The 15,167-nt window shown below is 36.1% G+C and overlaps 1 protein-coding gene across 1 annotated transcript in view; it reads right to left on the reverse strand.

Annotated features, from left to right (window-relative positions):
* Positions 1-497: 497 nt before the first annotated feature.
* RNF180 (ring finger protein 180) overlaps positions 498-15,167 on the reverse strand; it is a 59,228-nt gene continuing 44,558 nt past the window's right edge. Inside the window, 1 exon segment of the mRNA XM_030467487.1 lies at positions 498-697. Within this exon segment, the coding sequence (XP_030323347.1) occupies positions 498-697 (200 nt within the window).

Genomic DNA, 15,167 nt, shown 5'->3' on the forward strand with positions numbered 1-15,167 from the left:
CAGCACTGTGATGCTTATAATCTGTCCCTGAAAGATCTCACAATAATTGGGAAATATCCTTATTGCTTTTATGTATGAGAAATTTAAGCACAAGTGACTAAGCGAAGTGTGTCAACACAGAATCAAACCCCAAAACGACTCCATGGATCTCACTGTGTTATAGAACACAGAATTCCCCTAAGAACAAATGTTATTCAATATTTCTACAAAGTATTATTTTCACATTAGGGGTAAACCCTGTTCCCACCAAAATCAAGACAAAATTCTCACTGAATAAAGTATGACCTGGATTTCACATTGTATCTAAATCCAAACTGAATTACTTTGTCACACATAGAAGAAATATCAAATAGCCTCACAGCATGCTTGATGCAGTCTGTTACAATTCTAAATGATCAAAATGCACTGTCAAACATTTTGTGTTCTTCATGTTTTTTTCTATTCACATTACTGTGGTTCACAGGACTGCCGTTTTCCTTACGTATGATTACTACAGACTAAAAAGGGAAAAAGAAATAACAAAGAAAACAGAATACAATAAATCCTATTACCCAGTTGACTGAATAAATGTAGATTATTATCATGTCCATATCCAATCTCCACCCACGGCTATCATCTTCAAAGTCCATGTAGTCAATCCTGTGAGCAGCATGTGGGAAATGCCTCCTTGTCACTGTAGCTGAGTGTCTTTGAAAACCTGCTGAAAAACACATTAGGACATAAAAGTCTTTATAAAAGCAATTAGACTGAGTTGAAAAAAAAACCCAGAAATGAAAGAAGGTAAGCCTCCTGGGTACTGGTATTTACAGGACAAATGGAAGCAGGAAATATCATGCCCCATTGCTAGGTTATGCCACCATGCTGGACAGCAAGTTCTCTGTGGAATTTATTTTGAAAGGTTTAAAAAGTAACGCTGTTTTCTAGATCTGGAAAATAATGGTTGGTTGGTTGGTTGGTTGGATCTGGCACTCTGTACTATGGTAAAGTAATTGTATCTGCTTATTTCACCAATACCTGTGAATATCTTTGTTTTGGTGCATACTTCCCCTGAATTTGGTTCAGTGGCATGAAAATGAAAGTCTCCATATACTGCTATCAATCTCTTGAGTAATTAATCTCTGGATCTAGACCTAAATCTACTTATGTAGATGGGTCAAAACCCATCTCTATGTGTACATACATAGTTCAGCAACACAAATACATCCTAACCCTTCTTGTAGTATTTGATTTTTTTCCCAAATTGTTCTAAAATTTTGTCTCTAGATGGTACAAATTAGATAAAATTTCAGTATTAAAATTACTGTTTGTGTGCTGATAATACCTAAACAACAGCTAGGCAGATGCAAACATAGCACTTCTAATAGAAGTAAAAATCCTGTGATCCTTAAGAGTGGCCTGATTGTGGTGTATAGGAAAAAGGTTCTTCCTCTTAATTTCTCTTTACTACACAGACTTATCTGTGTAATAAAAGAAGTACTGTAGGTGGATAGTTCTTGCATATGTTAAGATAAAAGGTAAGAGAAGCATCTGTGCACCTAGGTTAGACAATAGGTTGAAGGACAGGAATCAGACTGGGAGCTGTACGTGCAAAGGCAGAAGATCTGTCCCATTCTGATGAAGGAGAAGGAGGTAGTGCAGTCATAATGGTCTGGATTGTATTCCTTTCCATCTTTATGATGCACTCCTCAATTATGGAAAATGTATTTTTGCTGAGCAGCCTATACTCCTCTCCTCTGCACTGTCATCATGGCTTTTTGGGAGCCTCAAGGTGCGTGGAAGTGTGAACTACTATGCTGCCTTCTAGTCCATCTTACTTAAGCCTCCTTGAAGCTCCTTTGTCTTCTGGATTTGTCTAATAAGAGTAATTATGTACAATTGGTGTTCACGTGCCAGTAATTTTCATTTTGACTTTGCAGATCTTATTCAAGATAATTGAGAAATACAGTTTTAAGGTGTCCTAACACAGAACTTCACTGGAATGTCAATAGTTTTCCTTTTCAGTGGTTGACTGTTTCTTTGTATTTTGTTTCTTAATATTTTTCTCAGAACTTTCATAGCACAAATATTTCCATACCTTGCAGAGAAAAGTATTTTACCTCTTTGCTATTCTTTTTAAGATAGTTCACCAGAGACCTTTAGGCTCCAAACTACATAGGTAAAACAGACCCCCTGTATTTATTTAATGACTTCTTTTTTTTAGAAAATTTTTTTTTTAGAAATTTTAGAAATTCGAGTACTGAGACACAGAAATTCTTCCTTTAGACAATCACATGTGGTTAGACATCCTTATTTTGCTGCATCTCTTTATATTTTTATTTTATTTTAATGTCATTTGGATCAGTTTTACATATGCGGATACTAAATTTCTAAATCTGAGTACATTGGAATCTCTCTAAAATTACCTTATTTTGGAGACTATACAGGAAATCATCCTAGTCAAGAGAGTCTCATTTTATGATGGTTTTCAGTGACTTGACTTACCCTACAGCTAAATAAGCTATACTAACTCTAGAAAAAATAAAAAATAAAACCAATCCAGATGATTACTTTTAAAGAGTTTTAAACAGTAACACCACAAAACTTTATGCAAGCGCATGAGCTAAACATTTACTTAAAGCTATTGAAGATCTGTTTAAAAGTATGACATGGAAAAACTTGTTCTTTATGTTATGCTTTAGCTCATGCTACTTTATAATTAAGTTAGTTGAAACCAGCATCTTTGATTACTGAAAAATAACATTACTAATTCAGTAACAAATTTCTGAAAAGTGTTAGTCTTCTTTAAATATCTTTCTTTAGATATCTTTCTGGCAAGATATAATTTATTTGAAAAATGGTAATTTAAAAACATCTCAATTTCAAACCTGTATTTTTCTTAATTTCTTTTATAACACTATTAAAACTTTACTGTCAAATAGAAATGTTAGATTATGCTGCTATCTTCTACTTTTAAAATCAAATTTGTAAATGGCATTAGATTTTATAATTAATGCTGTATCATTCACTTTGCCTTTTGCACATGAATTTTAGTGTATATTATCCTCTCTGGAGGGTCCTAGTCAAGAATGCTCTAAGTGCTTTCTTCTTATTTATTTCTATGCTTAAAGTAAATAGAACACGAAATGCTACAGGCTGTTTTTGTATCAACAGGGATGAAAAATACCTTCAGATGTCTGTCTCCCCAGCTAGAGTGGAAACAAACTGTATCTCTGCATTTGAGTCTAGCCATCCGCAGATAAAAACCGAGAGCTGAAGAAATCTTCAAAAACTGTACAGCAACATGAAATACAGATGTGATTTATGAAACAGAAGAGCTGAAGCAGCTTCAAATCCCTTCTAATGTATTTGGTCCTTTTAAAAAATGAAACAGATTTTTTTTTAATCATCACAGTCCCTAAATTTCTTTCTAAACAGGTACGAATTTGATGAAAGATATATTTTACTTTTTTGTGTTCTTCTGTGTTGCTGTGTTCTAAACTAGGACTTTCACACAAATCACATGAATATGCACAAACACTGCCAGTATAGTCTGGCAGACTGCTAATGGAATCCTGTTACTAGATATTAAAAACAATGTTGTGTGCACATCATACTTTTGTAACAACCAAAGAGTGCAAATCAAAAAGGATTTTCACTAGAGCATTGATAGGCGAATCTGCTGCTTGGGTACTTGCCAAAGTTTTTGCAACATCCTGTTGAGGCACTAGCAATGTTCAAACTAAGTCTACAAACAATGTGAAATATTATCCTAATTTTATTAATTGACTGACCTTATTTTGCTATGACTAAAGAATATGAAATGGAAAATTTTACCCTAAAAATGTGCCCAGATGAATAATATGCAAGCTTTAATAACAATTTACATTATAAGTGCTCACATAAAATTAAATTACCTAAGAACAAGTGTTCTTAGGTAATCAGATATACCAAGATAATTCTGAAACAGTCTCTTCTTTCTGATCATGAGCTGCAGCAGACAGAGCTAATGAAAGACTTTAATTAAAAAGGGAAGTGCAGGCCAACATCTTCCCACATAGGCCCTTGAAGCAAGATGATCCTAGGACCCCAGTGCTTTGGAAGCTGTGCTCGGAATGTGTTAAAATAGCATTGCCTTAAGCATACTTTTGAACCAGATCTCATATTGCCTCTGCTTCATATCCCATGGTAGAGTTGTTTTAGAGCAAATACATTGATTTCCTTTCAGGTGAAACTAAACCGGAAGATGAGCTCCAAGAACTCTGATGTCTTTCAGTAATATGCTTCAAACACTAAAGGGCATTCAGTCTTCGGGATCAGTAGTAAGGTGCCTCTGTTCCCTAAAATACAAATGTGGACATCCAGCCCTCAGTGTCAGTTGTGTTGTCCTCTATGATATGGCTGATAAAATTGCTAATACAAGAATGCCTCTGACAGCAGTGAATGATCTTTCCTAAAACACCTTTTTACATCATAATTTTACAGACCACTTGTACCTATCTTCTGTAATATCATTTCCAAACAAAAAAATACTAAATTTCCTCTGTATGAAAGAGCTTCCATATTTCAGATCATGCTTTCCATTTTATGCCTCACCCTGCTTTGTCTGTCTTTGAGGTGATGTAATCTAAAATTATATATAAAACTGGAGATGCAGGATCACCTCAAACCTAGATGCTGACAGAATGTTTTCCATGTTGTTATGATCCTAGCAATTTCTACTAACCTTTTGACTGTGGCTGTACTTTGAGTATTTTCAGAAAACTCATCAGAGTTATTACCCTATAAAAGGTAATAGCCTTTGTCTTATGCAGAATGGTTAAATTACAGTCCATCATAATTATGATTATGTATTAAGGAGACTGCATAGCCTCTGTGGGCAACTGCTCTAACACTTGATGGCCTCGCAGTTAAAGTGTTTTTCTTCTTAAAAGTGCTTTACTTGCAGTCTGAACCTCTCATATCCATTACTGCTCAACCTCCTGCCATACACCACTGTGAACAGCTGGTCTGTCCTCATGGTGGTATCCTTACAGGTATGGTAAGGCTGCCTGAAGACCCTCCCCAGACCCTACTCTTTTGATTGAACAAGACAATGCCCTCAGCCTCTCCTCATAGGTACTCCAGAACACCAAGCATCCTGATATCCTTCAGCTAGGTTTAGGTCATCTTTTCTACAAAGCAGAGGTAGAAGCAGGGGATGGAGTGTGAGGGGGAGGCCAAAACTGCACTATTTTAGAGGGGTTCTGCTGAGTGGCAGCAGATAAAACCTTCCCTCATCTACTGCTCTTTACACATCATGCTTCTGTTCCACAGGACCAGAATACTGTTGGCCTCGTTTGCTGTCAGAGCACACTACCATCTCATGCTTAGCTTGCTCAACATTAGGATGACCATGCTCTTTCCAGAGAGCTGCTCTCTAGGCCATCAGTGCCCAGTCTGTCTCATCACTGGATGTTCTTCCTTCCCAGGTGTGGGACTCAGTATTTGATCTTACAGAATTTCACAAGATTCATTGCAGCACATTTCTCCAGCCTGAATGGCTCTCTCTGAATGGCAGACATGCTTCTTCATTTTACTGGAGAAGATTATGAGCAATTATCCTTTGTGAATGCCAGCAAGCCTGTCCCACTGACCTCTGATCTTGCGTGCTAAGCTCTAACTCAAGTCTCAAGCTCTTTCGTCATCACACTCAAGTCCTCAAAGCATCCAGTTTCTTTCCCAAACTACCACAAGTCAACCCAATCACTGCTTTTCTCACATTCAGAGTTTCAGATGTTCTCCTTCTCCTGCTGGAAAAGCTTGCACTGCTGCACCCTCATGCTCTACATACCTAATGTTTCAGAAATCAGAACCTCTTTTTATTTCCTAGAGAGAACCCTCAAATTCCAAACTCCTCTTGCCTGTGGATGCACATCAAAGCCTCCCACTTTCCTATGCTGATACTTCTACCATTACCTTTCAGGTTTGGGACAACTGGCTGCAGAACACTTCTACAACAACAACTCACCACCAGGAACTGGACACCGATTAGCAGGTGGCACTTGTTCAGCAATATGAGAAAAGCGTCAGCAAGCAGGTGGCTCTGCTTATGGTGCTCTGGTTTTTGAAAGGAAATTGTGTATATACAGAGGAGTGTATGAGTCACACCATTTGCAACATGAAAAATTAATGAGACAAAAGCAACTCAATCAAATGTTATTACCAACAGCTAGTTTCAGGTTGCAGTTTTCATCACTTTTAAAAACTGTGTTTTGATGTATTTAAAGTGCAGATGTTTAATATTAATTCTAGAAAATGTTTTTGTGTGGCTTATAATTGCATTAATTTAACATCACTTTATTTTTTTTTTTGGATGCTGGTAAGTGAATTTATTTAACATCACTTTTTAAAACTGTTTTGATATTTTTAAAATTCCATTTGTTCGACAATACTTTCAGAAAATATCTCATGCATGACTGAGTTGCCTTTATGTCACTGTTAATTTTTATGTTACATATTATATAGCTTGTACTTCCATAAAGAACAGTTTCCTTGCAGAAATCAGAGCATGGCAAGCAGAGCTGCCTCCTTCCCAAGGTTCTGTTCATGATGCTGTTCATGATGAAAAGCTACCTGCTTGTCAGTGTTGTTACAAGAGTGAATTGGGAATGTAGAAGTGTCTGGCAACCAGTTGGTGGCAGGGAGCTGGTCGTGGTGAGTTGTCCCTTTCCCTCACCTTTTAAGACCCTTCCTAATGCAAAGTCTAACCTTCATCCCAAACTTCCCTCAATGTCCTACTTGAGCATTCCTCTCACTTTCCCTCTGCTCTCTTTGAACATTTGTTTCCTCTTGCCCTTCTGATTTCACCTGTGTACCCTCACTGGCTCACATTAACTGTAAGTTAATGACTTAACTTACATGATGGCCTAAACATCTCTCATTTTCTTTTTCATTACCAAAACCCAAGTCCTGCTTTCTGCTACCAGATAGGCTTTGGAAAATCTGGGTGTCAAATGTACTTAAACTGGACATAATCTAGATTGGAAACTATTTTCATATTCACCTTGATTATCGTTCTTACTACTTACAGGACTTCACAGGGCTTTTTGCTTTAAATGCTGAAATCTGTGACAGTTCCAGAGAGGTAAACTGTGTGTAAGCAGTTACTTGAACATGCATAATATGTGACTTATTGAACCCACTGTGCATACAATACAGTGGCCCTCTGTACAGGAAATACACATAGGCATATTAGCAGGGAATACACAGTATCTGCTTTTCAGGATGTCAAAGAAAGTTGTCTGCAAATGGTCTAGAAAAGCAACTGATTTACAACTGTAAAAATCTGATAAAGTCATGTCCTGAAGCCTTTCACATGGGACACAAGGTTTCTTTGCATAAGGGGCACTTCTTTTTATAAGGCAGAAGGCTTAGGAACCGTGGTTCTCCACTGTTAAAAGTAGCTTTTTTTTTTTGTGACTTTCAAAAGGCATTTCTCATAAGGAAAAAGAACATTATGCTACAGACAAAACTACAGAGAAATGCCCAAAAGTGGTAATGCCAGTAAGTGGCATCTATTTTATCTGCTAAAGTAAAAAGCCTGTGCAGTCCCACAGATTCAACAATTACACAAAAAAACATGGAATCACAGAATTGACAAGGTTGGAAGGACCTTCAAGATCACCATGTCCAACTGTCAACATCCTCCCTCCCCGAGTAAAATAGGAGATATTTATCTTTATCTATATCACGGTGCCCACTAGAGCATATGCCTCATCTGCATGATTTTTTAAAAACTTCCAGGGATGGTGATTCTACCACCTCTCTGGCCAGCCTGTTCCAGCGCCTGGCCACTCTTTCAGTAAAGAAATTATTCCTAGTATCTAGTCTAAACCTCCCCTGGTGCGACTGCAGGACATTTCCTCTAGTTTTCCTAGACATTTCCTCTAGACATTTCCTCTCCTCACAGGGCCTGTTCGAAGCTTTGCTGCCCTTCTCTGAACTTGCTCCAGCAGCTTGATGTCCTGCTGATCAGCCTAACTATTGACACTTAGAACTAAGAATCACCCCTACACTCTTTAAACTTTATAAGTGCTACATGGGTCTGGCATAACAACATATAACATATGAACCATAAATCACTTAACAAAAGAAGAAAAAAAGAAACCCAAAGGAATAAATTCTTCTAGCAGTTATAGATCTTATAAATATTTATACCATGCTGCCCTAACTTGACGTACTCTTTTCAAGATTGTAATTCTTTTATTTTCATTTTTTTTAAGCTATTATTTGGCTTACATATGTAACTACAATAAACCCCCAATTTGTGGTTATACACAACACATAAATACATAAAATCTGAATTTGAATCCAGCATTTGTGTGGACTGTTTCTTTTTAACCACTGCAATTAACACTTCTCAGACCTCAGGACAGAGAGGAGGCAACCCCTTATTTAATGTTACTTTTTCCCTCTTTGAAATACTGTAAATTTCATTAAGTCAAAATTACAAGTATTAAGAGCTGACAAAGAAATCTGTCAGTTTTGCTCGGGATAGGAAATGAAGATGAGATTTGTTATTTATGAGAAATATTAATTTACTAGTGTGCCCAGTCCTTATCAGAAATTCAAAACAACACTAGAACAACCTGTGTTTTCTATCTTGGGCTGTTTATTTCTCTGGAAGTAAGAGCCAAGTAAGAAGCAAGAGGACTGTGGGAGGGCAGAATGAGTGTGGAAAATATGCTATGTCCAAACATCTGTGATTATTCGGTAATTAACAACACTCATAAACACAAGCTAATTGCTTGTTTAATTACTGGGATTCATACTAAAACAGGAGTTTTAAATCTTACATTTCACAATGAAAAAATCATTTGACTGTGGAAACCAGGAAGTACATTTTTTTGTTAAATAACCATGCGAATAATTTGTCTTATTTTTCTTTCTTCCTCTAAACTATAACATATGAAGTACTATTAATTACTTAAATTCCTTCTACCCCTTTTTAGTGGAACAAGGTAAGATAATAGTCATGCTAATACTTTCTCAAAAATAAGTTCATGAATTGTCTTTACATCTTTTAAAGTAGGGTTGGTCTGGCAGCAAAGATAAGAGGGAACACACAAAATAAGCATGCCAGGGCCTCAACATACCCCTTTATAAAACCATGCTGTATGTATATACACAAAACATTTAGTTTATTTGTAAATTTGTCTGGCAACATGCCTCCTTTAATTCCTGTTAATCTCAGACATTTCTACTTCCCATCTGAACAAACAAAAGAAATATTAATTTATCAAGTAAATGAGAAATATGAAGCACAAGCTGGCAGTTTTTCTGAGCTGAAATTCTGACAGTATTCTGAGCTGACTCTTATAGTATTTAACCAGTTTTTAGTAGCTGACAAATGTTTACAAAATGAGCTGAAAAGCCTTCATATATTTTCAATAGAAAACTAAAATTTCCACTACAAAAAGTACTTAAAATGTTATTGAGAGAAGATATTAAAAATTAAAAATCTCTGTTTATGAACCATTAAAAATCCTTCCTTTAATACTTCATTTAATATGTAATGGTTGTTATGTCTGATTTTTTCTGATGTAATGTCAAAGATCCATCTTTATCTACTCAGCTGTGATATCCAGCAAAGCATTGTGAATTTGCTCCACAGTTTGCTTCTCTAGCTTCTTGGAGAATATATGCTTAATCTGGCTCTGATCTAATGAAGATAAAATCACTTTTTCTTGCTTATTCTCACAGTCACCCTGAGTTCTCTCATGTGTCCTCTTTTCTTCTTCATCAAATACAATTTTCAGTTTGGTTCTTTTTTTTACTTTTAGGGGGTCTCCAAAACTCTGCCTTGCCCCAAAAATATTGCCTTACCTTGCACAATTATTTTATGCACATTCCTCCAGAAATCTACACAGTAAGTGCTGTAGGATCAAAGTGAACTCATGTTCATGTCCATAATTTGGAATGACATGGATCTACCTGTGTCACTGGTACAGATGTATGAAACAGACATCACAGGCATGATAACATGTAGCAGACACACCATATGTGTTCATTCTACTTTCTTCTCTATTAACTCACTGGTAGTGGCCAAGCAAACTAGCATTTCTGCAATCTCAGCCAAAATTCCTTTTTTATTCTTACAGTAAATGTGATTTGTATCAAGCATCAAATCAAATGACTGAACACCAGGCAAACTTAACTTTCAAGGTGTGATGTGTTTACACAGCAAAGCTGACTCTCTAGGGGGCTACTTCAGTACAAACAGTTCTCCCATTCAGTCCATTTCAGTGCTAAGTGGATCAGGGGGATGTGCTAGGGAAGTGTGTCTGACATAACCTTGACTAAACATAATTAGTTCAGAACTAATTAGGAATATAACAAATTTTATGGGTCATTTCTCAGTGGTTAAAAACTATCTTTTGGGAATTCTGTTTGGCATATCTGGCAAGGACCATTGTCTGCTTCCACTGAAATGTACAGAAAGATACTTGCAAGTTCCTGCCAGTGATGAAGACAGATGGCATCTTTGCTTTCCACTTGTTCAGAGACCCATCATAACCTGAACTAGTCTCAGCAGAATCTTAAACAAAGCATAAACTTAAGACCAAGGTATTTTATTCTTTAATACCTAAATCCATAAGAACAGCATACTAAGAGAAGACTAAATATTTTCCTATGCTTTCTTTCTTTGACAAGGTCAGAAAAGAAGGAACTGGTGAATAGCAAGGAAAGAACATGAAAACAGGGAAAGCGTATTGAAATAATTTCCTGGTATTCTCTCTCAGCTCCCAGCGACTTGCAGTTCAAATGCAAGCAAATGTCATATCTTTGAGTTTAATATACTTCAGTTTATTTTTTTTCCAAGAACCTGCCATTCTTTGAACCAGGCTATGGGGTAATGATAACTCTATCTACTCACTTCTGCCATGCCTCTCACGACTTTAATTACATCTATCATCCTCCTTTTTCAGTCACCTCTTGTTTTGACTGAAGCATTGTAGCTCATTTACATATTCTTTATCAGGAAGTTATTAAAAGTGGCATTTTTATTTATCTTCTATGTAGCCTTCCAGTTAATTTATGTCCTTTTGCAATGAATGGAAAACTATGTAAACATTGCTGAGTAACATGGTACTATGACAATGTTCTGCCAATGGTTGCAGCTGGCTTCCACTCCTCTTATCCTGAGTTTTTCAGTACTGTAAAGCAGATGTTATCACCTCCCTTTTCAGTAAGAAATATGCTGGATAATTCAAGGTGTACCTAGGACCAGACTGCTAATGTCCCTCCACTGAGAAAAATGAGTAATTTATTTCCATCTTTTGATATCTTTTAAATGGCTATTAATTGATGAGAGGTTTTCCCTTACCCTGAACATAGCTATGCTTTTTCAAGCATCTCAAAGAAAGAATCTTCTTATAGGACTTGGAACTTACAAGCTGCAGGGTGAAAAGCACGATATCGCTAACTTTTCTACATGTTCACCTGGTCCCTCTGATATAGCTATGGAACCATGGCTGTGTAAAAGGTATAAAATATTCTTAGTTCGTCATACCAGCCAGTAGGAACGCTTCTTCCTTAATTAGAACTAAAGATGCCAAAATAACATCCATTCAAGGATATGTCAAGCAGTATATGGGGCATGGCTATAGTATGTTTTTTTGCAATGGTCACTCTATCACAATCTTTGGGTTTGCATTATTATAGCTATCAGTATTTCTGGTACAGCAGTCTAGCAATATCATGGTTAAATAGAAACAAGCAATCCTAATGACACATACAAATTAGCTAGAATTTGATTCCCTTCAATACACTGATGAACCAACTGAGATGACTGAGCAGCAATAATTTCAGTTCCCTACACAGCTCTGAATGCAGTCTTCAGGACCTGGAAAAGGCCTTTTCCAGAGTGACTATGGCTCTGGACAAGGTCTAAAGAAGAGCCTCTGCAAAACAGCTTTAAAGATAAACATGACTATTAATACACAATGTTTTGTACTAATGCTTTTGGCAAATCAGCAGGAACAGAAAGTGGCTGTGCTAATAGGAGTGAAGCTTAACATCTCTGTGGCACTAATCTTTGTAACTTCAAGTTTTCCCTCCATTTTATTGTGCTTTTCCTTCATATTGACTTCTGTGTGACGAGGTGCAGAAATGAAGGCTTCAGGGTACTCTATGGATCCAAGTGGGGCCTTGGAATCAAGAAATCTGACTTGAGTTTCTTGCCAGCAACCTGCTGGAGCTGAAAAGACTCGTGAGCAAGGAAAAGGGATGCCAGTATTAGGATTCATGTGCTGACAAATCAGCAAAATGGCAAAGTTTCTATACATGTGGCTTAACCTAACACATATTCAACCCACAGTGCTTGGATTCTGTGTCTTGTCTTTGTGCACTATAGGCATAACAGATGCTCAAAGACAACACTTCCCATTAATGTGTTTCTACTTGAGGCAAAAATTTCACTTGTTGTGAAGACTGTAAATGCATCTGGTGAGAAATGTGTGTGTGGAAATCAGGTTTTTTTTGCAATTCCACTAGCTATACTGAAGCATTTGATGGATCCTGCCCAGAAAAGGAAATCCTTCTGGTGAAGAAGCATTACATGGTCCCACAAAAGCAGACTTGAGTAATATGGTGAATGAACAGAGAGCTTAAAGCAAAGAAATGAGGAAGTTAAGGAAATTAACTCAAAAGAAAAAAGGAAGGATGGAATAATAGGACTGGGGAAAAATAGCTCAATATAAGGATTATTCTGAGAGACTTCTTATACGTGAGCATAACTCTTTATAGCCAAAATCAATGCTGCACCTTCCATTCTCAGTTTCATGTTTCTCCTCTCAACAGATCAAAGTATCATATCAGTGGTATCACTTCACTGTCACTTCTTTCTTTTTATACAGAGAAGCATGAATCTAAAACCTTGGTGATGTAATTTTATGGATGTAAATTTTCCTTCTTTTATCTCCTATCTAACTGAAATCAGGATACAATAAGAATCTTGATTTAAGAAAGTAAATTTTAAACTGTTGTAACCCAATTTTAAAGACAAAGAGATAAAAAAATGTATCAAGAGATATTACTAAAAGCTTTCATAATATTTATTTTTTAAAAAATGTAGGAAATTGTGCATCCTTTATCTAGAGAATGATTACATGGCAGAAAGAACATGGCAGATGTGACCTACTGAAGTGGTGGGAATTTCCACTGCCATTAGGAGGCGTTAAGAACACTGAATCTTGCAATCCTTGATTGACACAAAAGTCTGTAGCTTTTTATTAAGTCACTAAACCAGTGAGAGAAGTGAAGAATCAGAACAGATTTCACTTCATGTATTATTGAGAGAATATTTTCTAATCAGGCATTAAGCAAAAACCAAATAACAATAATTACATAGGCTTTCCCACTTCCAATTTAATAATCATACTTGAAAAAAACCCCAAAACTTAGTGTAAAGCAGGTGAAGGGAATACCTTATTAGCCTAGGAATAACTGTATCTTAGAATATTCAACAAGGGCTCTAACTCAGAGATTTCCTAATTCCCCTGTTTCATCCTGAACACCTAGCTTCATACTTTTCTTGAGGCATATCTGTGATCTTTCTCTCAACACTCTTGTACAATGTTACCATCACTATCTTGGCTACTCCATCCTGTATTGCTGCTCTCATTGATTTTTTTTCAGAATTATGCAAAAGCTTTTGAAACAACCCTTTTACATCCAGTGCACTAACTGCCCCAAGTCTGTTTCTCTAAGTCCTGCACTTCACTACTCAAAAATCACTGTCAAATTAAGTGTCATATTTTCAATTTAAATTATCATTATTGCTGCTTATGGTCCACATTTCAGGTATCAAATTACTTTTGGAGACCTTTGTTCTGTTTGTAAACTTTCTGTGAGTTTTTATAGAATGCAATTCCAATTCAATGGCATACAAAGGCTAAACGTTATGCTATTGAACTATAAATATATGATAGAAGGATCAAATCAAGCATATTTGCTATTTAACTATCCTATTCAAGCTAGACTTCTTAATTATTTTTAAATCTATTAAAGTAAATAGCTACTTGTGATGCTGTATCTATTGTGCAATTGCATTTTAAAAAGTTGCCTCTACTCAGAACAAAAGTAAAGCAATCTCTGTATCTATCACATATAAAACAGAAAACATTTTAGAGGGATATTTAAAATGAGCTTGATAAAGTTCAGACAAATTAAAAATATTAATGGTAAAAGAATACTGTTTTTCATTCTTGCACAGCATTTCCACTTTATCATTATTCTATCCTTGGCCAAAGACAGAATATCATATACAGAGCAATGCTGTATGTAATGTTTATGAAACATGGGGGAATTCTGCCATTGTTTTTATTTGGAAAAAAAATACAGTGCAATGTAAAGAAAAAAACACTCTGGAGCAACTTTCATCAGCTCGAAAGCACAGAAGTTCTACAGTGCTGAGATTTCTTACATTTCATATAAAGAGACTAAAAAGCTATAAATGTTTCAGAATTTTTTTAGGTAGAAGGTAATTTTACATTCCTTGTGGAAATTCTCATATGAAGACTAACATATCGATTACAAAATCTTTTTTAGGCTCAGGGAATCAGTTCAGGAAAAAAAACTTAGGAGAAAGAAGAGATGCTGGATTTTACCCATCTCTCCACAGTGTTCAGAAAATCTGAATTAACTGATAAATCTTTTAAGTAACCTAGGTTTCCCAACAGCCATCTTCCTCCTCTTGCATACCAATCTAATTCAGAAATCTGGTTTTATGAGGTCTAGAATCTCAAATGATTGGTTTAATGTAGAAGATTAGCATTTTTATGTCTGAAGTATTAAAACAATACTGTGGAAGAGGTTTTGTCATATTGAAAACTGAAATAATATGAAGTTTAAAACAAGCTGCTAGATTATCAGTGCCCACTGAACCTGCTGGGTATGAACCAGACAGAAGAGCATATCCCTTTCTATCAGATGCACAGAATTTATTCTTTGGCTATGCAGCATTGACTAAAGAAGCAGTTATTCTCACAATAAAACATTGGTAATCATGTCTCTTTTCACTCCAGTCACTCTAGTCATGTACCCACTTTTTTCTTCTTCCCATTGTTCACATTTTGCCTTCTGCAAATATAATATCTTGCTAGGCTGATACCTTCCTAGTTAAACAAGAATCAATCTAAGGATGTAGT

This window comes from Calypte anna, chromosome Z (assembly GCF_003957555.1).
Source record: "Calypte anna isolate BGI_N300 chromosome Z, bCalAnn1_v1.p, whole genome shotgun sequence".
Lineage (NCBI taxonomy): Eukaryota > Metazoa > Chordata > Aves > Apodiformes > Trochilidae > Calypte > Calypte anna.